The sequence below is a fragment of the Boleophthalmus pectinirostris genome, unplaced genomic scaffold (assembly GCF_026225935.1).
Source record: "Boleophthalmus pectinirostris isolate CB_2022bp ecotype Guang Dong unplaced genomic scaffold, ASM2622593v1 HiC_scaffold_13, whole genome shotgun sequence".
Lineage (NCBI taxonomy): Eukaryota > Metazoa > Chordata > Actinopteri > Gobiiformes > Gobiidae > Boleophthalmus > Boleophthalmus pectinirostris.
This window is the reverse complement of record NW_026571036.1, coordinates 25,824,148-25,850,152: the sequence shown is the minus strand read 5'-3', so window position 1 is coordinate 25,850,152 and position 26,005 is coordinate 25,824,148. Positions and strand designations below refer to the sequence as shown.

Sequence of the window (26,005 nt, the reverse complement as noted above, 5' to 3'; positions counted from 1 at the left end):
TTATTTTAAGTGCAAAAAGTTGTTGTTTTTCTTATTTTAAGTGTAGAAAGATGTATTTTCATTTTACTTTACTCAATTTCCTCAAACCATGATAAAACTTTCTTAATTCAAGTCATCTTAACTTGGCTAGATTTCGTTTTTTTCAGTGGAACATAAATCAGAAAATACCTTAATATGATCAGATCTCTTCATTGATCTTGTAAATTAAACATATTCATCTTATTTCTAACATAGTGACCATCATCTAACTACTACACTGTCTGCTTTTATTTTTCTCTTCACATTTTTTTGTACATTTTCACATCCTTACCGTTCACCTCCTCTAAAGTTTGCACAGGAGTCTCGGGCGTAATTTCCAGCACCACCGTCACCGACTTCTCCTCCTCCTCCTCCTCCTTCTCCTTCTTCTCCCCCTCATCAGACGAAGAAGATGAAGAAGAGGAAGCCCTGTCCCGCGCCCGTCCGTTCTGGTCCCCATCCTCGGACGCGTGCACCTGGATCTCGCTGTACACTTGCTCGATCATCTCTATCGGGTTGTCGTACTTGGGTTCCTCTTTATCCGGGCTGTCCGCTCTCTTCTCCTCCGTCACCAGGTCGTACTCGTTGTTCATTTTTTTTGGGGGGGGTTTTTTGGAGAGGTCTTTGGTTCAGTTGTGAAGCGCTCCGCTCCGGTCGCTGACAGAGAGTGGGACTGGCTGCGGAGTGACCTAGAGCTAGGGCAAATTCCAGCGTTTACTCATAAAAGAACTTTGATCCTTAAGTTAACAAGTGATAGAAGGAAACGGCTGCCTTCAAGGACACGGAGGAGGGTGGGAGAGAAAAGAGCCAGATAAGAGACAGGGTTTATCAGGAATGAAAGAGAACCACTTCAATCCACAACGCTTTTTTTGTATTTAAACGTCCTAGATTACGTGAAATTGTCGTGTCGAGTTGTGTCACATGTTTGAGTAACTCTTTATTATTAGTCTGTCTACATCTCCAAAGCTCAAAATGCTCTGTTCCTCTTTGTGATGTCATGAAGTGGTAGTTTTCTAGTTAACAACACCTCTTTTTACTTTTGGTTCAACAGTGTTTTCAGTTTGAGAAAAGAACTCAGCCTAAATCTGCAGGGTTTGTGTGTGAAACATGTGAATGAAACACAACTCCAGGTCTGTTTGTGACGAGGAAACATTAGAACACAGATCTGAAAATAATGTAACAAAGGCCATTTAACCACACTGCAAAAACCAAAATTGAGCCAAGTTCAGATGACTTGAACAAAGAAAAGTTTTTTAATGATTTGAGTAGAATTCACTTGACAAGTAAAATGATCTGCCAATGGAAGAAGACTTTTTCTACTTAAAATATGAAAATACATCTTGTTACACTTGAAATAAGGAAAGACAACAACTTTTTGCACTTATCATAAGAAACAAAATCAAATGTTGTTTGAAATAAAAAAAACACACACTTCATCATTTGACTTTAGTGTGACCATACCTCCTTGTCAAAGTCTGATCCCGTCAGATCTCAGAAGGTCTGCAGGGCCAGGCCTAGTACTTGGATGGGAGACGCTGGGAAAATCAGGTGCCAAAGGGGGCGTGCAGTCACAAAATCTGTAGTTGTGTCCTTAGGCAAGACACTTCACCCGCATTGCAGAGAATGAAAGTGTTGTGTGTGTGCTAGTGGCGGTCAGAGGGGCCAGTGGTGCAGATTGGCAGCTGTGACCACAATAGTAGTTCACCACCACTGAGTGTGGAGTGAATGAATAATGAACTGTAAAGTGTCTTTGTGACATACATCTGTGAAACGCTCTATATAAAAATAAACTTCATCACTTACTTATTTGTCAAGTTGAATCAACTCACATGAAGTAAAATGTTCTTAATTTAAGCCATTTTAATGTACCTACATATTGTTTTTTTTCCAGTGCATTTAAAACAAAATATTATTTTGAATGGGAAAAATTCTCTTTAGGTGGTTAGTTTATTTACAGTTTGTAGTTAAAACCATATTGGAAAGCATTTGCAAGAAGCCTCATGAAACATTAAAACAGTAGATATAACAAGACATACACTCTATTGTTAATTCTGCTTTATCTGTAGTGAACTGTTTACTGAAATAATCTTTGAGTTATGTTTTGCGAAAGCCTAAAACATGCATTTTAATGGGAAACAGGTCTATTTGTAAGCCATACTGCTGTGACATGGTTATCTGTTTATGACAGTCAGCGGTCGTATCTTCACTTCATTTTTACACAGATACGTGCTCAGAAAAACAACACGACCATTTACATTTGCACTCGTTCACTATACCCAGTGTACCAGACCTGCTCCTGTTATATTCAAGCTTTTGAGGACTTTTTCCCATTCAAGAGAGAAACTATTTTGTCTTAAATTGTTAATCGCTATGGTAACAGTTCAAATTTTTCATTATTCTGAAACCCACAGATGGACAACTCACTTTAACACTATTTTCTGATCTATGTTGTAATGTCACAAACACACCTGGAGTTGTGTTTTGTTTCATTCACACGTTTCACACACAAACCCTACAGATTTAGGATGAGTTCTTCTCTCAAACAGAAAACACTCTCTTCCACCTTGTGATGTCACGTGGTAACACAGGAAGTGCTCGACAGTGTTTTGTTTTTAAGATCCATAAATCTTTACTAGAATCATTTGGAGTTGCCAGTGAGGGGTGTAGTGGGCCTGGTATAACATAGCTACAACTTCAATGTCAAACTGGACCCTGCATAGACTCATGATATCTGCACTATTGTCCTATATATGGTTTAATCCTGGTTTAGACCTATTTTAGTCCTGGTTTAGTCCTGTTTTAGACCTCGTTTGGACCTGATTTAGTCCTGGTTCAGTTTTGGTTTAGACTTGGTTCAATCCTGGTTTAGTCCTGTTTTAGTCCTGGTTTAGACCTGGATTAGTCCTGGTTTAGACCTGGATTAGTCCTGGTTTAGACTAGATTAGTCTGGTTTAGACCTGGTTTTAGACCTGGTTTAGACTTGGTTTAGTCTGGTTTAATCTTGGTTTAGTCCTGGTTTTGTCCCGTTCCTGGTTTAGTCTGGTTTAGTCTGGTTTAGACCTGGTTTAGTCTGGTTTAGCCTGGTTAGTCCTGGTTTAGACCTGGATTAGTCCTGGTTTAGACCTGGTTTAGACCTGTTTTAGATTAGTCCTGGTTTAGTTTAGACCTGGTTTAGACCTGGTTTAGTCCTGGTTTAGTCTTGGTTTAGACCTGGTTTAGACTTTTAGTCTTGGTTTAATCCTGGTTTAGTCCTGGTTTTGGTTTAGTCCTGGTTTATCCTGGTTTTAGTCCTGGTTTACTGTTTAGTTTTAGTCTGGTTTAGTCCTGGTTTAGTCCTGGTTTAGACCTGGTTTAGTCCTGGTTTAGACCTGGTTTAGACTGGTTTAGTGGACCTGGTTTAGTCCTGGTTTTGTTTCCTGGTTTAGTCCTGGTTTAGTCTGGTTTAGACCTGGTTTAGTCTTGGTTTAGACCTGGTTTTAGTCCTGTTTAGACCTGGATTAGTCCTGGTTTAGACCTGGATTAGTTCTGGTTTAGACCTGGATTAGTCCTGGTTAGACCTGGATTAGTCCTGGTTTAGACCTGGATTAGTCCTGATTTAGACCTGGTTTAGACCTGGTTTAGTCCTGGTTTAGTCTTGGTTTAGACCTGGTTTAGACTTGGTTTAGTCTTGGTTTAATCCTGGTTTAGTCCTGGTTTTGTCCCCGTTCAGCCTGGTTTAGTCCTGGTTTAGACCTGGTTTAGTCTTGGTTTAGACCTGGTTTAGTCCTGGTTTAGACCTGGATTAGTCCTGGTTTAGACCTGGATTAGTCCTGGTTTAGACCTATTTTAGTCCTGGTTTAGTCCTGGTTTAGTCCTGTATTAGTCCTGGTTTAGTCCTGGTTTATTCCTGGTTTAGTCCTGTTTAAGTGCTGTTTTAGTCCTGTTTAGTCCTGTATTAGTCCTGGTTTAGTCCTGGTTTAGTCCTGTATTAGTCCTGTTTTAGTCCTGGTTTAGTCCTGGTTCATGTGTTGTAGTCTGTGATTAATGTTCTGTAGGTGATTATGAATCAGCTTTAATGTTAATAACATGATTCTGCATCACATTGAGTAAAAAACAAAACATCAAATATTACAGATTTTTACTGGACTGACGCCTTTATATTTGTACTGAAAGTGATTTTTATTTAATTTTTTTGAATAAACAAACCAGCTATATGACCCCTGTGTGTATTTCACATGTCAAGTGGAGTGTATGGCTTTTGAGGTGAAGGTGGATATTGCAAAATAATCGGACCTTTAAACCCACAAATGAACAAAAAACACACAGTCTCTTCTCAGTTTCACATATTTCCCTTTTATTTTTAGAAGACTCTCTGATTACATTACAAGGCAAAGATCGTATTAAATCTCATTACATTTTTAAATATCAGTCTTTAAAATCCAAAGTAACCAAATGAGAAAACCTATTCTAATATCTCATAGGAATTCTTTGAAAATACTGTATCTTCTTCATAGATTTCTGATTTCATAAAACAACACCATAAAATCAACAATTGGAATATAAATACTTTTTTATGAATTTAAAGTTTGTAAAAAGTAGATCACAGTGAGCGTGTCCTTTTTTTGGGTGCAAGTATTATATTAGGCTTTTAAAAAATCGAAATTAAAATAGAAAAACAAGGAATATTCGTTCAATTTTTTTTACCGATTAAGAATCTACTTGAGTCTCTGTGATTGTGTATATCTTTTTGGCAAGAGGCACAGAACCTTTTATAATATAAGCAACTACAAACAAGTGCAAATAAGACATGACCTAAAAGCATCCATCTACAACTCCCCTTTTCTTTCTTTATCATTCTAAATCTATAATATTAGTGCAAATCAGGGGAACAGTCCACTTCTAGCCATGCTGAAAAAGTCTTCTCCAAGCAACAACGAAACCTCTGAAGTCCCTAAGACGTAATACCGACCAACAGCAATTGCACTTTTCACGATTCACCAACGGATGGCGCTAGTTATGACCGTCAACATATGGACATTTATCTGTTTTGCTACTCTAAAACAGAAGATACGTTAGACACACGGACGATTACACACAAAAACACAGAAGTTTAAAAGGCAAATGGTAAAAAAAAGTACTAAAAAAAAGGATCTACACATCTACAAGCAGTACTCTGGCACATGTAGTGAGCGTTTTTAAATAAGTTTCAAGTAACATTCAAAAGTAGTTAATGCGATATAAGTTAAAAGCGCATTGTGTAACTTTTCTGGTGGAGGGTCCATCACCTTTTCCGTGGGGATACTGCCTGGAAAGTTTTTAGGTCAATAAAAATCCATGTTACATTTCCAACAAAACAATAACATCTCCGTGGTGGACCCTTCACCAAAAAAGTTACACAATGCATCTTTAACAGTGTTTTTCCCGTTTTTGCTGATAAGAAAATAGTTGATGGAGAAAACTGGACTTGCCCTTTTTAAAGAACACATATTATGCTTACTTTTGGCTTTAGTTCCATTTAAAACATGCTTTTTGGTCACTTTGGGATTTCACATTTTCAAAGTTAGTATTTAGGCGTTAGAGCTCCCTCTGGTGTCAGCAATAGGAATGAACAACTATGAAATAAACAAATGAAGTTCAAATCTCCCTGTTAATAGTAAATGTCTGGAGATGGTTTATGGTGTTAAAATCAGAACAGATTTTTACCTATGGTGCAACAAACCTGGTAAAAAACAACAGAAATTTAAACATAAAAAGAGTATTAATAGAGCCATGTGTTCATTGTGAAAATGAAAAAAAAAAAATGTCACTGAATAAGTGTGAAGATGTCTTATGAGTTAAAAAACTGTATATTAGAAGACGAGATTTTTACCTATGATGCAACAAAATTGGCAAAATGCAAATGGAACACAGCATTAATAGACCCACGTGTTTGCTGTGAACAAAGTTTGACCATAAAATGAGTCTGGAGGTGAATTATGGGCTTAAAAACTGCATAAGAGAAGAATAGATGTTTACCTACGATGCAAGAAAACTGGCAAAATGTGAACAGAACACAGCAATAATAGACCCACATGTTTGCTGTGAACAAAATTTGAACATAGAATGAGTGTGGAGATGAATGATGGGCTTAAAAACTGCATATTAGACAAGATTTTTACCTATGATGCAACAAAACTGGCAAAATGCAAACAGAACAGAGCATTAATAGAGCCACGTGTTTGCTGTGAACAAAATTATTTGACCATAGAATGAGTGTGGAGATGGCTTTTTGGGCTTAAAAATGTAATGACCAGATTTTTACCTATGATGCAACAAAACTGGCAAAAAACCAACAGAATCGAGCCTTAATAGAGCGACATGTTTGGTGTGAACAAAATTTCACCATAGAATGAGTGTGGAGATGGATTATGGTTTTAAAAACTGCATATTTTATGCAGAGTTTTACCCATGATGCAACAAAACTGGAAAAATACAAACACATCATTTTTTTGAGAGCTAGAAAGAATGATTTTGGATTAATGGATTAAAGGTGCACTGTGTAACTTTTCTGGTAAGAGTCCAGTCTATGGAAATTGTTTTCCCTGGAATGTACCACAGTATGGCATTAAAGTTGCTTATTAGTTAATTTTAGGTGTTTTTTTACATTTGAAAAATATACATTCTACTCTAAGTGGGCCCACCTCTCCACAGATCGGACTTGTAAACTGGCTTAGCGCTTGTCTCCATGGAAACAGAGAAGTTTAATATCCATACTGTGAAAAATTCCAGGCAAAACAACATCTCCATCTGGAAAGTTACACAGTGCTTCTCAAATGAAAAAAGTAAATGAAGCAAAAAGTTTAATTTTGTGCATAATATGTGTTCTTTGATACTGTATATACTGTACCTCCTTTTGCATAGACTTGAAAATGATTGGCTCAAATCTATTTTTACATTTCTTTCTTTAGGGAGTCCAGCCTCGTTCATCAAATATTCACGTGCAGCAGAAAAGCAGGTGTTCTCGTTTCTATCTTTATATCGTGAAGAGATAAGATGAGTCGTATTTAGTGAAAACCACAGTCAAAGAAAAGCCACTAGGAATTCAATGTAAAGGTTAAAACTGCACCAGAAGCAAACCCTGACATTTCACTCACACGCTCAACCACGACACGTATACTCTTGTTTTAACATAATCTGACCATAAAGAACTGACGTATCTGGAGCTACAACAGGTGAGCTGCTTTGTGCTGTTAAAACAAGTCTCTTACACATTTTTTTTTTTCTTATAGTTGAAAATCAGACAAATTAAAACTCCTAAACACGACCATGAGCGCACATATGGATCACGGGCTCCTGAAAATGTGTTGTTTTAATCAATTCTGTATTTTTTCTTGAGTTTTCAGACAATCTTAAAGTTTTTTTTGACAGTGTTTGGTAATGTGTGCGTTGTGTCACCATGGTAACTGCTACATGTTTCTCAGAAAAATCTCAATATGTGTAAAAATCGTTTATGCTCAGTAGAAAGAAGTCTTCACAGTGAACGCTTGGAGAAGCTGCGTGTTACTTTTCCTTGCATGTTTCACAGTATGGCATTAAAAATATCTATGTACGTAGACACAAGCAAGTGGCAGCACCAGGTCAAGTTACGGTTCAGGTCTGTGGAGAGGCGAGCGAGCCCACCCACAGTAACAGTGCGTGTTTATCAAGAATTTTGTTTGTTTGTTTTTTCAGAAAGACATTAATGCCAGCTTGAATAAATGCAAATAAATGAATAAATGCAAAAGCATTATGTTAAATATAAGGCTGTACAAGTTGGATATTTTTTATATAAATAAGTACGGGTGTAACGGTATCCAAGTCTCACGATACGATATCGTCACGGTATGAACCTCACGGTACGATATTTATTGCAATATCGAAGAAAAGCTCACGATCTGGGGACGCTCATGATTAGGGATGTAACAATATTCAAATCTCTTGGTACGATATTTTCACGATATACATCTCACGGTACGATATTTATTGTGATATTTTGTGGAGAACTAAGACTTCAAAGTGCTTAGAACTGTTATTTCTTCATGCAGTTTGCACTGAAATGCAGCAAAGCATCATGGTCTATGTAGTTCCCTCTGTCTTGCCACACCATAACTCTTAAAACTTAACTTAAACTTGTAAAATAAAGACTTGTAAATCGATATATTGTGATGGTCCACGATATTACTGTGAGAACTTTGACGATACAATATCACGATATTTCGGTTATTGTTACATCCCTATAAATAAGTATTTTATTTTATAAATATAAAGATTGCAGAACACCTGGATACAGAGTTTATTTTGGACACATTTATGTTTTTCTGCCTTATTTCATGTTCAAAGTATATTTTATTATTGTATTTTAACTGCTCTAAGGTTCATATTTGTAGCCTATTCTTACTGTCAATTTGAAAGTTTTGCGTAAATTATCAGTAACAAAGTGTTTGCTTAATTTTTTTTGTTTTTGAGAGACAGAAATGCTGAATAAATGCATCGTGTAACTAAAAAAATCATGATTTGAATAGTCATGATTTCAATATTGACCAAAATAATCGTGATTTTGTTCATAATCGAGCAGATCTGTGGAACATTTTCAAAGCAAAGCACTGACATGTCCATAGGGACGAACAACGGATCAAACCCTCCACTAGAAAAGTTACATAGTGCGTTTTTACTACGCCTCAAAACTCCAGGTAAACATCCAGATTAATTTAGAATAGAATAAACAGTTTGTATTTCAATCTCCTCTCAAATGTTAATGCTACAGCTGCTGGCCACGTTTCAAATGTGAACACAACATCATCTCGTTTACAGACAAATTAAACGGAGCGCAGTTTGATATTTTCAAACGGTGTAACTCAACCTTCAGCTATTTTTATCAATAAACAAACAACATTCTAACACTGTCATTTTAAATAAGCACCAAAACAGCTGATTTAACACGTCTCCTTTAACCAGAGCTGGAACATAACGAAGTAAAAGTGGTAAAGTACTATATTTAATGGTGCACTGTGCTACTCTTTAGTTGAATATGTCATTGATCTGTCTGGAATGTTCCACAGTGTGACATTAAACAGCTCTACTTTACATTTATTCAATTACAGGTGGTTTTATAGCTCAAAAATACCAATAAAAAACAGGGATTCTGACTCGGGGTGGGGTCACTTCTCCACAGATCTGACCTGTAACTTGGTGTGGTTTGGTTTAGAATGGTTTAATGCCATACAGTGGAACATTTCAGATAAAGCAATAACATCCCACCAGAAAAGTTACACAATGCACCTTCAAGTAAACATTTTAGGTATTTATACTTTACTTGAGTACATTTTTAAGTGGATACTTTTCCTTCATTACATTTGAGAGCAGGTATCTGGTACTTTCTACTCCACTAAATTTTTGAACAGGACTGAAAAGTAAAAGTATTTTTATTATAGTTTGAGACCTGCTGAAAAAGCTGAAGGTGTCTTTTAAACATGTCCAAATAATAGTATATAAAAATAAAAACAGCATAAATATTTATCAAAATCACTACATTTGAAGCTTTATTAGATCTCAAATATACTTTTAAAAAAATACTTTTTACTCTTTAAGTTCATTTTTAAACTGGTACTTTAATACTTTTACTTAGATTACTACATTTTATGATGCTTTTACTTTCACTTGAGGTTTTATTTTTCTGCTCTAGTATCTGTACTTCTTCTACAATGGGGTCAGTCCATATAAAATCAGCCACCCTCCCCTATGAGCCATCTCAGATTTGGCTGAAAAAAAAATAAAAATAAAATAAATAAATAAATAAAATCACCAAATGAAAGAATCTCAAATTTTAGCTCAATTCCTTGAGTCGTTTCTGAGTTATGGCCTGTTGAAATTTTGGGGCCATGCTCACTTTTTCTGAAGCCTTAATTTATAAGCAGGTTTGAGAGACCAGAACTTCATATAAAATAGAGGTAGGAAGCTGAAAATTTGTATTATTGTATTATTCTAGGTCATAGATTCTGAATCTGTGGTCAAATACTGGGTATCTTTATTAAGGGGATGATGTAGGCCCCCAAAATCTCACATTTGGTTGCTGCTCAATTTTTTTTTAATTTTTTTTTTAAATTTTTGAGGTCCAAGATCTATTTACTCCAAGCAGATATTTACAAACTAACTGCTGAACCTGAATATTTGAGAGAATGACCATTTCTGACAACAATCTCACACTTTTCTGAGCTTTTATGTGGAAGATACTGTGGCGTCCCAAATATTGTCACAGACCAAATGTGATCTTTTTGGCCCCTTCTTTAGACCCTCGGTTCCCCGTGTGGATCTACCCAAGAATCTACAATAATACGATTTTTCAGTTTCCTAGCTCTATTTTTGATGAAGTTATGGTTTCTCAATCCTGCTTATCAATTAAGGCTTCAAAAAAAGTGAGCATGGCCCCAAAATTTCAACGGGACATAACTCAGGAATGACTCAAGGGATTGAGCTAATTGAGATTTTAGACATTTTTAGACATTTTTTCAGCCAAATCTGAGATGGCTTAAAGGGGAGATTCCTTGAAAATGGCTGATTTCATATGGACTGACCCAATGGCCTTTAACCCAGGATTTTATTTTCATATTTCCTTGGTTGATGTGGATTAAAAAGCAGCACAGTGGCAGTTATTGTGAATGACTTGATCAGGGAATGCTTCTGGACAGTTCTATGGAGCAACACACGCTCTTCTTCTATTATTATTATTATTATTATTATTATTATTATTATATATGTTTCACACTGACACAACCTCTCTGTGTCTCCAGAAAGTGCAGGTTTACGTATTCGTCACGTACTCTCGTAAAAGGGGCTGGGACATCTCTTTGCTTCCTTTCGGTAACACTGGCAACTGCTTAATGGTGACCGCTTTAATGTAGAACACCAGGAAACCCATCACCAGGACGGTGCCGATCACAGGGGCGTACGAGTACTCGGAAGGCCTGGGTGGAGGGCTCGGCACCGGGGTCGGGGGAGGGTGGGACAGAAGATCTTTGACACGAAATAGGGAGCCGTTGTGGGGGAGAGGGCGGAGGGAGAGGATGTGGCACATGAGAGGGTACAGGTCGACAGACTCCATTGAAGGTTGCACGAAATCCTGGCGGAAGGCGGGTCCACGGGCAACGAAGACCGGGTGCATGCTACGTAAGGAGTTGTTGTAGCCGTGGTTACCAACTGCAACAGGAAAAAGGAAAAGAATGACATACTGTTTAGAATATTATTGCACTTTGTTACATCTCACCGCATTTAAACACTGTATTTAAAGGGCTCATATTAAACTATTTTCTGATCTAGGTTATAATGCAAAAACAGACCTGGAGTTGTGTTTTGTTTCATTCACACATGTTTAACAGAAACCCTGCATATTTAGTTTGAGCAGAAACACTCTGTTCCACCTTGTGATGTCACTTGCTGAATGTCACCAAAACTAAGGAGATTTGTCGACTTCCAGAGAGGCCACACCCAACACCCGCCACTGACCATCGAGGGTGCTGCTGTGGAGAGAGTGAGCAGCACTAAACTTCTGTGGGTGCACATCAGTGAGGACCTCTGCTGGACCAACACTGCATCACTGTGAAGAAAGACCAGCAGAGCCTCTACTTCCTGCGAAAACTCAAGTGGGCCAGTGCCTCACCACCATCATGAGCACATTCTACAGATGAACCACTGAGAGCATCCTTTCAACTGCATCACTATGTGGGGCGGAAGCTGCACAGACCACCACAGGAGAGTCCTGCAGCACACAGGGAACACAGCCAGGAAGATCACTGGTGCACCACTCCCCTCCCTGCAAGACATTTACACCACCCACCTCACCAGCAAAGCCATCACAATTATGAGTTATGAAAGTTATCCCACACACACAATCTGTTCAGTCTCCTGTCCTCCGAGAGGAGGTACACGAGCCTCCGTTCCCGCACTGCCAGAATCACTAACAGCTTCATCCACCAGGCTGTTAGGATGCTGAACTCTGTCTCCTCTCTAACCACCAGGTGACAGGAAGCACGACTCTGTGTCTCCCTAAAGAAGAACTTTGGACTTTTCCAATTATTATTATTTATTTACATGCTTAGGAGTGAGAAACATAATTTTGATTATTCATATGTTTTGTATGAAGAATTGACAATAAACCTTTTTGAATTTCAATTGAATTTGGTAATACAGGAAGTGCTCCATTGTGTTGAAAAACGCCATACACCTTCACTAGAATCATCTGGATAATTTGAGCCCTGGAATTGTCAGTGTTTACTGAACAAAAAGTAAAAGGTAGCTGTTCACTTGAAAACTACAGCATCATGACATCACAAGGTGGAATGGAGCATTTTCAGCTTTGGAGAAAAGGTAACAACATCTCAAAGCTCAGAATCTTTTAGTTCAGTAGAGATGGTCAATTGGAGGGCTCAAATCATCCAAGTGAAGGTGTATAGAGTTTAAAAACATAGTGGAGCACTTCCGGTATTACCACATGACATCACAAGGTTGAACAGAGCGTTTTTCTGTTTGAGAGAAGAAACAATGAATGAAACAAAACACAACTCCAGGTCTGTTTGTGATGAGGAAACTACATTAAAACATACATCTGAAAATAGTGTCATATGGGCCTTTTAACAATAATGCAACAATAGAGCAAAGGATTCTGGTCTATGTAGTTCCCTCTACAACAACACAATGCATCTCAGACCAAGATAAAAGCTGACCAAATGAAATAATAAACAATTTACAATAACACTGATTTATTCAACGTCCCTGTGCTGCCAATACTGTTATGGCTCTACATGAAATTATTATAGAGCCCATTTATAATTTAGAAATACATTTTGAGTTTACACAATCACTCATGAATCACTTCGTTTTACAGTAGATTTATATTGTTGGCAGGGCCCTCTCTCCCTGATGATTTACGGCAGTGCATTTTCTCAGCTCACTGGTCACTGTTAAATCACTCACAGCGCAAGTCGTGTTCGCAGAGACAAAACATCCATACTTTCATTTTAATATCCGGGTCGTTCGATAACAGCTGTTTGTCACCGCAGTTAAATGACGTGAAATGATTTGTTAGATAAGACGGAGCAGAAACTATACCCTGATCCACCTGCTACTCTAAACACTCTCAACATGACACTGACTCATTCACTGTTGCTCATTTTAAGACAGAAGATTTTGCTAATAACCTGCACCAAATTCTGGGTCCTAAGTACAAATCATCAACACTACATAAAGTGTAATGAAAAATGCATATTACAGACTTTTTGAGGGGCCCCTTCCTTGCACGGGGCCCTGGGTAAACAGTACGTCTTACCAGAGGTGGGGCTTGCAAGTCGTGACTTGGACTCGAGACTTGACTTGATAAAATAGACTAAGACTTGGGACTCGACTTAGACTTGAAGGTGAATGACTCGGGACTTGACTCGGACTTGAGGCCTGTGACTTGAGAAGACTTGATGTTTCTCCAAAAAAAAAATTTGTTTCTAGAAAATACTTTTCTCTTTACAGGTGATAAATGTGCTGCTGAATTTTACAGGAACAAACTGGAACATGTCCCTCCCATTTTCTGTTTGGTACTTTGGATGAAACTGAAGTACTGTGAGAAGGTATCCTCAAAAGTACTACAGTAATATACAGTACAATAGAGTAGAATACAGTAAACCAGAGGGAACTACAGAGAACTACGTGACAAAATAACTATTAAGCACTTTTAAATCTTAATTCTTTCTATTCTGACTGTAATGATTCACACTAAGATTTTGTCAAGACGTTTACTGTAAAAAGAAAAAATTAACATTTGTACAACTCTTATATAAATACTCATATATAAATATTCCATGACTTTTTAAGTACAATTTAGTTTAAAATTCATATAAACAGCAAAAATCTATCCTCTATTTTGTATTTTGGTTTAAAGACTTGAAATGAGTTGAAGATCAAAGCAGACGACTTAGAAATGATTTGGACTTATAGGCCAGTGACTCGAGACTTGACTTGGACTTGCCTGTATTTGACTTGGGATTTGACTTGGACTTGAGCTCAAAGACTTGAAACTTACTTGAGACTTGGTTGTTTGATAGTGACATTTACACTGAAGATTGGGAAGATCACTGTCAATTTTTAAATAAAATACATAATAATTTTACTCCAACTTTAAACTTTATGATTCTGTGACTTAAATTTGTACTTTTTAGTTCTAGTTTTTGTCTCTCTGAATAGAGCTCTACACATGATCAAACTGGAACGGCTCTCACTGAAAGAGTTCGAGAAAAGGCAAAGCATCATCACGATTATTTGAATCTGATTGAACGAAGCGTCACAACAGCAGAACTTCAAACTTCAAAGATCAGACATGTCAGACTCAGGCTCGGGGGCCAAATTTGGGCCACAGTAAAATTATATTTGGCCCGCAAGATCATACCAAATATGTATTAGAGCTGCCCGCCGCCTACAGATAGACTATAGACACATTATTTATTTAAAATTTTGTTATTTTGTTCTGGACTCAATGTTTAAGCAAAACTATTATCAAACATTTATTTTAATGAGAAAGGTTTAACATTACATATCTGGAAAGAAGAGAAAACATGCAGATGTTGTTGAAATTTTTCAATAAATATTTAGTTTAGCCCAAGACTTAGTCCCAGTTTTTAATTTTGGCCTCTGTGAATTTGAGTTTGACGTCCTTGCGACAGAGAGAAAAGCACAAACATCTTTCCTGTTGACTTGCGCACATTTTTCACAAATAAAATAGTCCGTATTGATGTCTGAAGTACTTCACCTTTTGGCAGACTTCAGTGCTGCGATGTGATTGGTTGCCCTCCCAATTAACCGTGCAACATGACTGAACTCAAAGATGGATTCTCATGAGTTTGTGAAATTACAAATATCACAAAAATCTATCTTTCTGTGAAGGGTTAATTCATCTAAGGACACTAGAAAAACAGTGTATTAAATATTATTTTGGGACACTGCTATTAAATGTGTAATAGTAAAATAGTGCAGTTTTTGAAATTGTCTTAACACTTGAAGCTTACTGCATTCAAGAAAGGCCTATTCTTACTTGTACTTCCTCTCCATGTTGCCCTGTGAACATTATTTTTATCACCATCTCCCACAGAAGTGCATTAAGAGCCATCGACACAGACCAGCCAGGTCCTGATCCTTCAGCGTCAGCAGGTTTCTCTCCTCGGACAACACGGGCTGATTTTACTGCCCAGCCCTTCAATCAGAGACGAGACATCCTGCAGTGTAATTATCTGGACAGGGAGCACTGGAAACAGCTCTCTGAATGCATTCAACTTTTATCTGTATAATATAATAAAGTTTAAGTACTTTTATAGTCAACATAGGAGAATTTGTCCTCTAACTTTGGCCAGTCTTTCACTGCAGCACAAACTCTCAGGAGAACTTGGTTACCACAGTTTAACAACCAAAGACTCTTGGCAGTGGGCTGTTTGTTGTTTGGGCAGAAGACTAATAAAACAAAACAAACTTTGGCCTATTTTAACAGAATTGGGGAACATAAAAGTACTGTTCACAAAGAATCCTCTTCACACTGATAATGTAAAGAACTGGGGTGGAACTTTTTTCACCAAGGGCCAGATCTTGACATATATTTGAAGTGAAGGCCACGGAGCAGTAGTCAGTACAGAGGATCATCATGGAGATGAGTGCACTCTACATAGTTTTGACAGACCTAATAGTTTACTACCACTTATTAGTAAGTACTAGTAAAACTTTGCTGTAAAATACTGCTTACAATCAATAATAAAATAAAATGTGGTTTGAGGGCTGCATTTCCTTATGTAACAGATAACCCTATGTCCTGTCAATCATCATATCATCATTTGTGTGGCCATACCAGCTTGTCAAAAGCCTGATCCCATCAGGTCTCAGAAGCTCAGCAGGGCTGGGCCTGGTCAGTACTTGGATGGGAGACCATGGGGAATTCCAGGTGCCACAGTGGGGTGCCAGTCGATAAAACTGTTGTTGTGTCCTTAGGCAAGACACTTCACCCACATTGCCTAGTATGAAAGTGGTGTGATGGTGGTGGTCGGAGGGACCGATGGGGCAGATTGGCAGCCTTGCTTCTGTCAGTCTGCCCAGGGCAGCTGTGTGGCTACAGTAGTATTTTATCACCACTGAGTGTTGAGCGAATGAATAATGAACTGTAAAGCACTTTGGGGATCTTGAAAGGTGCTATATAAATGCAATGATTAATTAATTAATCATATATCATCTCTGGAGATCTCTGTTTTCCTTAAGTTCTGTTGTATATTTTTATTTTTTTATTTCTACATTTATTTTATTTTGACTTGTACATATACATTTATTTAACTATGCCTTATTTGACTAGTCAGGCTGGTGCCACCTAGTGCCTCTGCTCAATTTCATTTCTCTCCTGCGACTAGGTCAGGAATCAGAATACACTAGACAGTTCACAAAAACCCCGGAAGTGCGAGTCCAGGCTCCATTCAATCAATGAAGAGACAGACATTCAGTGTTGTCAATGATTCCCGAGATTGAGGATTTAAAGTCGGAACAAAGAGAATGTTTGGTGAATTTTATCAAGGGGAAAGACGTTATTGTCCTTTTTCCTACAGGATTTGGGAAAAGCTTAATATACCAGTTAGACCCATTAGCAGCACGACCAAATAGCAGTCGAGCAAACAAATTCCAACAATGCAAGGTCAGACGGTTTCTACGAAGTGAAACCGGCTAATGAATCAGCCTATTATTTGACATCAGTCTCTTGCTATTTTTGCAACTTATTTAGAATCTATTATTACCATTTATGTTTTCTCTTTGTTATTATATTATACTGTGATGTGTGAGCTACTGTGTCCAAATAATTTCCCTTGTGGATCAATAACCTCTGTCTAGGTCGAGGTCTAACTAATCATTAGAGCTACACAATCTGAATAAGAAAGCTGTAAACACCTACACTCAACGCTGCGGTTGCTGTTTCACATGAGATAAGTAGGCTACAGTAGCCTCTCTTTTCTTAATTATAACAGCTCCAAGACACAATCTCTGTACTTTTAGCCTAAAAAAGCTACTGTGAAGTTATTATTAGACCAGCCGGATGTTGAAGTTGCAAAATTTGGGGGCTTTGAAGTGAAAATCAGAGAGTGTGTGTTCTATTCTTACGCATGAAGGGAGCAGTTCTGTTCTGCATGATGCTCCAGCCCTCCTGCGCCTCCAGGAGAATGGGCATGATCCTGAGATTGTGCTGGTAATGGTAGCGCACAGGGATCTCTTCCTTCTTATACACGGCCATGTATGGGTTTGCGTCCAGGAGTTTAGTGTACACCTCCTCAAACTTCCCTACAGAATGAAAAAGACAAATCAGATTACACGATTTAAAGCTCCTAAATTAAGCTAAATTGACTTTTGTGAGCTTCTTTAAAAGTGCACTGTGTAACTTTTGGGTAGTGGGTCAGTCTAATGGGTCAGTCACCTTCTTGTTTCTATGGAAATGCCATAGCTCTGCTTGGAATGTTCCACAGTGTGACATTAAACAGATCTACTTTTACATTTTTTCATTTACAGGTGGCATTCTGACTGTGAACGGGGTCGCCTCTCCATAGAGCTGACATGTAACTTGGCCCAGTTTGGTCTCCGTGATGATAGAAAGGTGTAATGCCGTACTGTGGAACATTCCAGACCATCTCCATGGAGGAAAGCAGGTGGTGGCCTGATAGTGTTACATCCTCAAAAACACACCCGGAGTTGTTTCATTCACACTAGAGACTGCAAACATCCTGCGAGACCCGAAGCAAAATAGTGTGACACATTCTGACAGCTCATTGCCAGACCTCTAATTCACACATTTGTGTAACCCTTTATTATTAGTCTGTTTATTTATAATGCTCTGTTCCACCTTGTGATGTCATGTAGTGGTAGTTTTAGGGCTGTTTATCACAATTATTTTGGTCAATATTGAAATCATTGATTTGATTATTCAAACGATTATTTTTTTTAGTTACACAATGCATTTATTCAGGATTTCTCTCTCTGAAAAAAACAAACAAACAAACACTATGTTATTAATAATTTATGCAAAACTTTCAAATTGAAAATAAATATAGGCTACAAATCTGAACCTTAGAGCAGTTTTGCAATGTATAAAACATAAAATAAATAAAATATACTTTGAACATGAAATAAGGCAGAAAAACATAAAATAAAAAAACTTACAAATATACTTATTTATATGAGAATAGCCCAAAATAAACATTGTTAAGCTTTAATCGTTTCAACTCGATTATTTGAGTTTGGAGATCGTTTGACACATAAATTGAAAACAATCTAAATTTAATTAATTGCACAGCCTTAGGTAGTTTTCAAGTTTACAGCTACTTTTTGCTTTTTGTTCAGAAGAAATAGGCAATCCCAGATTTGAAATTATCCAAATAATTCTAGTGACAGTGAATGAAGTTTAAAAACACAGTGGAGCATTGTATTACCACGTGACATCACAAGTTGGAACAGAGTGTTTTTAGTTTTAGAGAAGAACTCAGCCTAAACATGTGTGAATGAAACAAAACACAACTCCAGGTCTGTTTGTGATGAAACAACATTAGAACTTAGATCAGAAAATAGCATAACAAGGGCCTTTAAGATGTTTCCTACCTTCATTTGGGATTATTCCTACAACAGGACTTTTGTCGATCCACGTGTACAGATCTCTGCTGACGTACTCGTCCAGTTCGATGATCTTCTCGTTGGACAGCTGCATCATCCCGTGGTCACTGGTCACGATCAGATTCAAATCCTCGTAGAGCCCCGCCCTCTTCAGCTCCTCCCTCAGAAACCCCAAGCGCGCGTCAATATCCGCGATCACCCCGTCCATGAGAGGGCTTTCCGGACCGAGCATGTGTCCACTTTCATCTGGTTCCTCCCAATATAAAACTCCAAAATCCACCGCCTCCTCCTTAGGGGCTGAGAACCACTCGATGATTCTCTGTACTCTTGTCTCAAAGTCAACAGAAGCGTTATAGGGCAGGTATTGATTCGGGTAAGTCCCATGGATCTTCACGTCGGAGCCTGGCCACATGCCACATCGCCGCTCCGCTCCTCCCTCCCGCTTTCCGTACAGACACCCAGAGAGGAACAGCTCCGTCCCACCATCTCGGATCGTAGACGCTGTCCGTTTCCATGGAGAAGGACAGGTTCAAGGCGGGGTCGTACATTTCGTTGGCTACGACGCCGTGCGTTTCGGCGTACAGGCCGGTCACGAGGCTGTAGTGGTTGGGAAAGGTTTTGGTGATGTAGATGTTCTGAACCTGCTCCACCTGGACTCCTTCTTTCATGAGCGCGTGGAAGTTTGGAGTGGGGACCCGGTCGATGTAGTCCCAGCGGAAACCATCGAAGGAGACCAAGAGGAGTTTGGGGCGCTCTGACAGGCTGCTGTGATCCTGGACAGACAAATAGATAGACACATGGATAGGAAATGATTTTGTTGCTGCAGCTCGTATAATCACAGCTAAAATGATAGACATTGTAGTTGACTAAAGGTATTCTAGGCAGGGTGACCAGATTTTCAAAATAAAAAACTGGGACATCCCTGGTTTGTGGTGGTTGGCAATAATAAAACTGTGAAACAAGTGTGTAATTATGGAAAATTGTTCTGCACTCAGCACTAATGTGAGTCAGTATAGTCACATTTTCTTTGTGTTTTTTTCACTTTTAAGCAGTTTTTCTGTATTTTACCTAAACAAATGACTGCTTATGACTTTCTTTACTGTTGGCAAGGATCAGATTGGTCAAAAATAAGAACACTTGGGACATTTCTTGTATAAAACTGGGACAAATCAGTGGTTTTGTATAAATGTGCTGGGACAGGGGACACAGACTCAACACTGGGACTGTCCCGGGTAAAAGGAAAGTCTGGTCCCACTAATGGTCGACTAAAGACATGTCCTGCTGATCGACTGGTTGAGTAAAGAGGGAGCTCTCAGAACTATTACTTATCTCTATCATGGACTGTACAAAGAAGTGGATTAAGGGAGTGTGACGTCACCCACAGAGTTTGGCTCCAGACAGTGAAGGAAGCTGGAGTTATAGGGCGAATTTAGAGTCCAGCTCCATTTTAATAGGAATAGGAATTTATTTATTCATGTATTAATGGACAAATCAGTTACAGAGAGAGGGGTCAACATAGAGAGGGACATTTTTTAGTGTAAAGTCAATGGGAGCCACAGTCGATGGAGCCGGATTTGCCCACATGAACACTTCCTATTTGGAATGTGGCGACTAGAGGGTTAGTCGTGTCTAATTGGGGCGGCAGAAGCTCAGTTGGTAGAGCGTTTGTCCACTGATCTGAAGGTTGGCGGTTCAAATCCCACTCTTGACATAAACATCATTGGTTGAGCAGTCAGGTCCACTGACCCACAGGTTGACTGGTGTGATTCCAGCTCCCACAGATGAACACTGTCGTTGTGTCCTTGGGCAAGACATTTAACCCACCTCGCCCCCAGTGTCTGCGTACACTGGTGAATGAATGGTTGAGTGGTTCCTTGATGTAAAGTGCTTTGACTGCCTTGAAGGTGGAAAAGCGCTATAGAAAAATGTGACCATTTATTTATATGATCTCTGTGTATCTGAGCAAACCTGCACTGTTACGACGCAGCTCAACTAGGGTCAGGGACGTAACTAAAACCAAGATGTAAAAATTGTAAAGTAATTTAATTAACTGGAATGTAGAGGTAATTTAAAAAAAAAAAAGGAGGATCTGAAATTTAACACAAAATGTAATTTACAAGGTTTTTAAACAAGAGTAACAGAGCGCAAGGTTAACTAAGAAAACAAATTACACAATAAAAGACTTGGCAAACAAACACAAAAGTGAGTACTGACAAACGAGTGTGTCAGAACACAGACCAAGTAATAAAAATAAACGAGTGTCTCAGAACGCAGACTAAATAATACAAATAAATAAGTGTCTCAGTCAGAACACAGACTAAATAATAAAGATTAAAGAGAGAGAGAGATAAACACATAGATATAATAAAATTATTAGTTGACCGATCTTAGTCAACACCATCAACCATGACTCGACTAAAGCGCTGAAGCCAACTGCCTTCGTCTAACATGAAAGTGTCCATACAGTCTTAAAGTGTCCACAGAGACTGGAGGTGCAGAGGAGAGTCTGACCTGAGGCGTCTGAGGGGGCAGACTCACAGAGGAGACCAGGGGCAGGAGCAGAGCACAGGCCCACAGCAGAGGAGAGAGGCCCGGCCCCATGATGCACAGTGACGAGGGTTCACCTACACCAAAAACAAACACAATGGAGAAAAATAAATATATACTTTTAAAGACTTTTCTGACCCAGTGAAGCACTCTGTCTGTTTTTCTCATCCGAGGAGAGAAAAAGGATTATTTTCAGCAAACAGGAGGGACTGAATGAAGGATGGATAATAATATTGCAGTGGTTGTTTGTGTGGTTTTGTTTTGCCAAATTTGAACTTTGAGAATATAAAGTGATATTTCTGCACATGTGTAGTAAATTGTGATACAATTCCAGCCACGTTTTGAGCAATATTTAACCTCAGTCATAAAATTAAGGGTCCATATTGCTCTATTTTCTGATCTTATATCTTGTTTCTTCGTCACAAACAGACCTGGAGTTGTGTTTTGTTTCATTCATACGTTTAACACATAAACCCTGCATATTTAGGCTGAGTTGTCTGAGAAACAGACAAAACCCTGTTCCACCTTGTGATGTCATGTGGTAATACAGGAAGTGCTCCACTGTGTTTTTAAACTTCACTAGAATCACCTAGATGGCCACTCTCTTCATGACATCACAAGGTGGAACAGAGCATTTTGAGATCTGCAGATGTAGACAGACGACATACAGAGTTACTCAAACATCCATCCATCCATTTTCTTCCGCTTTATCCGGGGCTGGGTCGTGGGGGCAACAGTCCAAGCAGGGACTCCCAGACTTCCTTCACCCCAGACACATCGTCCAGCTCCTCCGGGGGGACCCCAAAGCGCTACCAGGCCAGTCCAGAGACAAAGTTCCTCCAGCGTGTCCTGGGTCTTCCTGTGTAACTGAGCTCCTCACCCTATCTCTAAGGGAGCGCCCAGTCACCCTGCGGAGGAAACTCATTTGTGCTGCTTGTATCTGCGATCTCGTCCTTTCTTTCATTACCCAGAGCTCATGACCATAGGTGAGGGGAGGAATGTAGACTGACGGTAAATCGAGAGCTTTGCCTTTCGGCTCAGCTCCCTCTTCACCACAACGGTCCGATACAGCGACCGCATCACTGCAGACGCTGCACCTGTCCACTTGTCAATCTCACGCTCCATCCTCCCCTCACTCGTGAACAAGACCCCGAGATACTTGAACTCCTCCACTTAAGGCAGAGACTCTCCACCCACCCGGAGAGGACAAGACACTTTTTTCCGGTTGAGAACCATGACCTCGGATTTGGAGGAGCTGATCTTCATCCCAGCCGCTTCCCACTCGGCTTCAAACTGCCCTCAAACATGTGTGAATGAAACAAAACACAACTCCAGGTCTGTTTTTGACGAGGTAACAACATTATAACGTGGCTTGAAAAGTACATTTTGCACAATGTAAGACATTTAACCTCAGTCATAAAATGAACATGCACATTTCTGATTCTAATTTGGTGAAGACAGTCCAAAGGATGTGGAAAATGATCTCTATGTCAATATCATTACACTATTTTAGAACTTTTAATTCACCACAACAACGCTGCAGACACAGTGAGAACATATATAAAAAAAAACGCTCCATACTGTGAGGAAATCTAGCTCTTGTAGTTCAAACAGCATTTTCTAGGGATGTAACAATATCCAAATCTCTCGATACGATATTTTCACCATATGCACGTCACGGTACGATATTTACTGCAATATTCTGTTGAGGCGAACAAAAGTGTGAATATACTACTTTTCTCTCGTCATAATCCAAATAATGAAGTTTAAAAAGTGCTTGCAACAGTTATTTCAGCATGTGGATTACACTGAAACCAAGCAAAGGATCATGGTCTATGTAGTTCTCACTGTTTTTTTAGCTGTTGCTGCACCGTAACAGTAAATTTAAGCAAACACACTTGAGATTCGATATATTGTGACGGCCCACGATATTACTGTGAAAACTTTTGACGCTATAATATCACAATATTTCAGTTATTGTTACATTTCTAGTATTTTCTCTTCAGAAAGCAGAAGTAAATCCATATTGTTGGTTACATTCTTCCTCATTGCAAATAAGAGACATAAGGAAGTGTTACGGTTTATTGACATTTCACTTTAAAGATGCACTGTGTAACTTTTTGGTTTGGTTGAGATGTCAATTCTCTGCCCTGAATGTACAGTGTGACATTAAAAAGCTCTACTTTACATTTATTCAATTACAGGTGGTTTTACAGCTCAAAAATACTCGAAAAACACACATTCTGACTGTGAGCGGGGTCGCCTCTCCACAGATCTCACCTGTAACTTGACCTGATTTGGTTACCATGAAGATATAAATGTTTAATACCATACAGCGAAACATTCTAGACATAGAAATAACATCTCCATGGAGAAAAACATCTAAAAAGTCAGATAATTTGCATTTTAGTTTCAGGATTTTAACGTGTTTAACTGTAGTGAATGCAATTTTGTTTAACATATTATACAATTTGGAGTAAAATCTGCAGATGTTTCAGAGTAAAAAGCAGTCTGTGTTGAATTAAATTTAGGAGATGCAAGAGTTAATCCCCTTACATCCTTGCAAGACTGTATCATTACTGTCAACATAATGAAGTTGGAACGGAGCACTCTGACCCGTACACGCTGGTGCAGACGTGCTCCTTTGTACAGAAATGATGTCACTGTCAATTTGGGATGAAAAACTGTAGTTGCAATGTCATACGAGATAATTAACTCATGATGACTCCATAAACACCACGTTAGAGACCGTTCAGCGTTGCGTTTTGAGTATGAATTTTCGGTCCGTTGCAAGGCGCGCACACGAAGCTCACCACAAAGACAATCCGCGCAGACATACACAGAGAATAGTGCAGGAGAAGGCAAACAAAAGGCAGTTCAAACAGAGCAAGAGCCTATTCAGTGTGTTATTACCGTCCCCTGATATCTGATCCCACACGAGCCCTTCCGCCGCTCTGCTCGCGGTGATAAGCTGAGAAGGGAAGTCCCGCCTTTGGCTCCGCTCCGTGCGTCTTTAGCGCAGCTCCAAAGCCCCGCTCCGGCGCAAACGTGTGCCCCGCGCTCTCCCCCGCTACATCCTCCACACGGCGACGCGCGACTCCCCTCTCCAAAATCCACAGCCCCGACAAGTGCACAGGAGCCGCTGACGTAATGGAGGAGGAGACTGAGAGCTTTTTATTTATTTATTTTTTTTTTTTCTTTTTTTTTTTTTTCAATGACTGAACGTGACCGCTAGAGGGCAGTCATGCGCCGGGTCCACTGTCTGAACCTGCATGGACTTCTGTAATGTCACCAGAGAGTGGGCTGAACGCGATTTCAACCCCCTCACAAGTGATCAAAAGAATTATTTAACCCAATTTACATATTTTAGGACAGATGGAAATGTGGTCATTCTGATACTGATTCTCCTCTTTTCATTTGATTTCTTGAGCCTATTTTAAATTCAATGCAGGATTCTTCAAGAATTCTAAATGAAACAATTATTAAAAGACTGAATGGATGTAGGTGAACTATAACACACTAAAATGTTTATTATTATTAGTAGCAGTAGTAGTAGTAGTTGTTGTTGTAGTTGTAGTAGTAGTAGTAGTTGTAGTAGTAGCACTAGTAGCAGTAGCAGTAGCAGTAGTAGTAGTAGTAGTAGTAGTAGCCTTAGTGTTAGTAGTAGCCTTAGTGTAGTAGTTGTAGTGGTAGTAGCAGTATCAGTAGTAGTAGTTGTAGTAGTAGTAGCAGTATCAGTAGTAGTAGTAGTAGTAGTAGTAGTAGTAGTAGCAGTAGTAGCAGTAGTAGTAGTAGTAGCAGTAGCAGTAGTAGTAGTAGTAGTAATAGTAGTAGTAGTAGTAGTAATAGTAGTAGTAGTAGTAGCAGTAGCAGTAGTAGTAGTAGTAGTAGTAGTAGTAATAGTAGTAGTAGCAGTAGTAGTAGTAGTAGTAGTAATAGTAGTAGCAGTAGCAGTAGTAGTAGTAGTAGTAGTAGTAGTAGTAGCAGTAGCAGTAGCAGTAGTAGTAGTAGTAGTAGTAGCAGTAGTAGTAGTAGTAGTAGTAGTAGTAGTAGTAGTAGTAGCAGTAGCAGTAGCAGCAGCAGCAGTAGTAGTAGTAGCAGTAGTAGCAGTAGTAGTAGTAGTAGTAATAGTAGTAGTAGCAGTAGTAGCAGTAGTATCTACCTACTTTCTGGGTCAGGAGGTTGGGTCAAAGTTGGATCATATCAAATGTAACATAATGAGAATAAGACATTTTTCTGTCTGGGTCAAAGGCTCTGAAAAGTTCCTTTTGAGTAAACGGGTCAAATACAGACTCTGAGTGTCCACAGCAGCAGCTGGTACCTCTGCTCCACACAAATGTTTAACTGTGTGTTTTTATACAGCGCCATTATCCACCTCTGTTATAATATTTATATTGATACATGTTTTATGACTTTATCTTTGTGATTTTATCTGAAACTTCACACAGTTTCATCATTTTGGATCAGTTAAAGTCACCAAAGAAACTTCAGATACTTTAGACTGTAGTTTGTATAACTACAGCTCAGCACCAGAAAAGTAACTTTATTTCATTTTGGATTTGAATGTTTCTCAGGTAAATCCACCAGGTTTGTGTGTGACTTGACACTTGTCACTGTTTTCATTTACTGTTTATCTAAAGTGGCCCCTGTCTCTGTTCCACAGTGACTCTCCTCACACTGAAGAGTCTTCTGCTCCAGAGACTCTCACTTCTGTTTAACAAAACACAAACTACAGTGATTTACAGCTGACTAACTCAGGTTCCACTGTTTATGGCATGACCATTTTTAA

General features: G+C 38.9%; 2 protein-coding genes and 1 pseudogene across 2 annotated transcripts in view; 1 reads left to right on the top strand and 2 right to left on the bottom strand.

Moving 5' to 3' along the window:
- clic5b (chloride intracellular channel 5b) overlaps positions 1 to 686 on the bottom strand; it is a 42,320-nt gene extending 41,634 nt beyond the window's left edge. The window contains exon 1 of the mRNA XM_020939933.2: positions 311 to 686. Coding sequence (XP_020795592.2) covers positions 311 to 611 — 301 coding nt within the window. The 5' untranslated portion in view covers positions 612 to 686. The remainder of the gene's footprint in view (positions 1 to 310) is intronic.
- A 9,282-nt stretch (positions 687 to 9,968) lies between these two features.
- Positions 9,969 to 24,137, bottom strand: LOC110173929 (ectonucleotide pyrophosphatase/phosphodiesterase 5). The gene is given in 6 exon segments (XM_055149503.1): positions 9,969 to 11,208; positions 17,173 to 17,349; positions 18,658 to 19,087; positions 19,089 to 19,442; positions 21,181 to 21,293; positions 24,030 to 24,137. Coding segments are annotated over 5 exon segments (1,446 nt in total). The 5' UTR covers positions 21,271 to 21,293; positions 24,030 to 24,137; the 3' UTR covers positions 9,969 to 10,813.
- Positions 15,870 to 15,988, top strand: LOC129407778 (5S ribosomal RNA; annotated as a pseudogene).
- Positions 24,138 to 26,005: the final 1,868 nt, after the last annotated feature.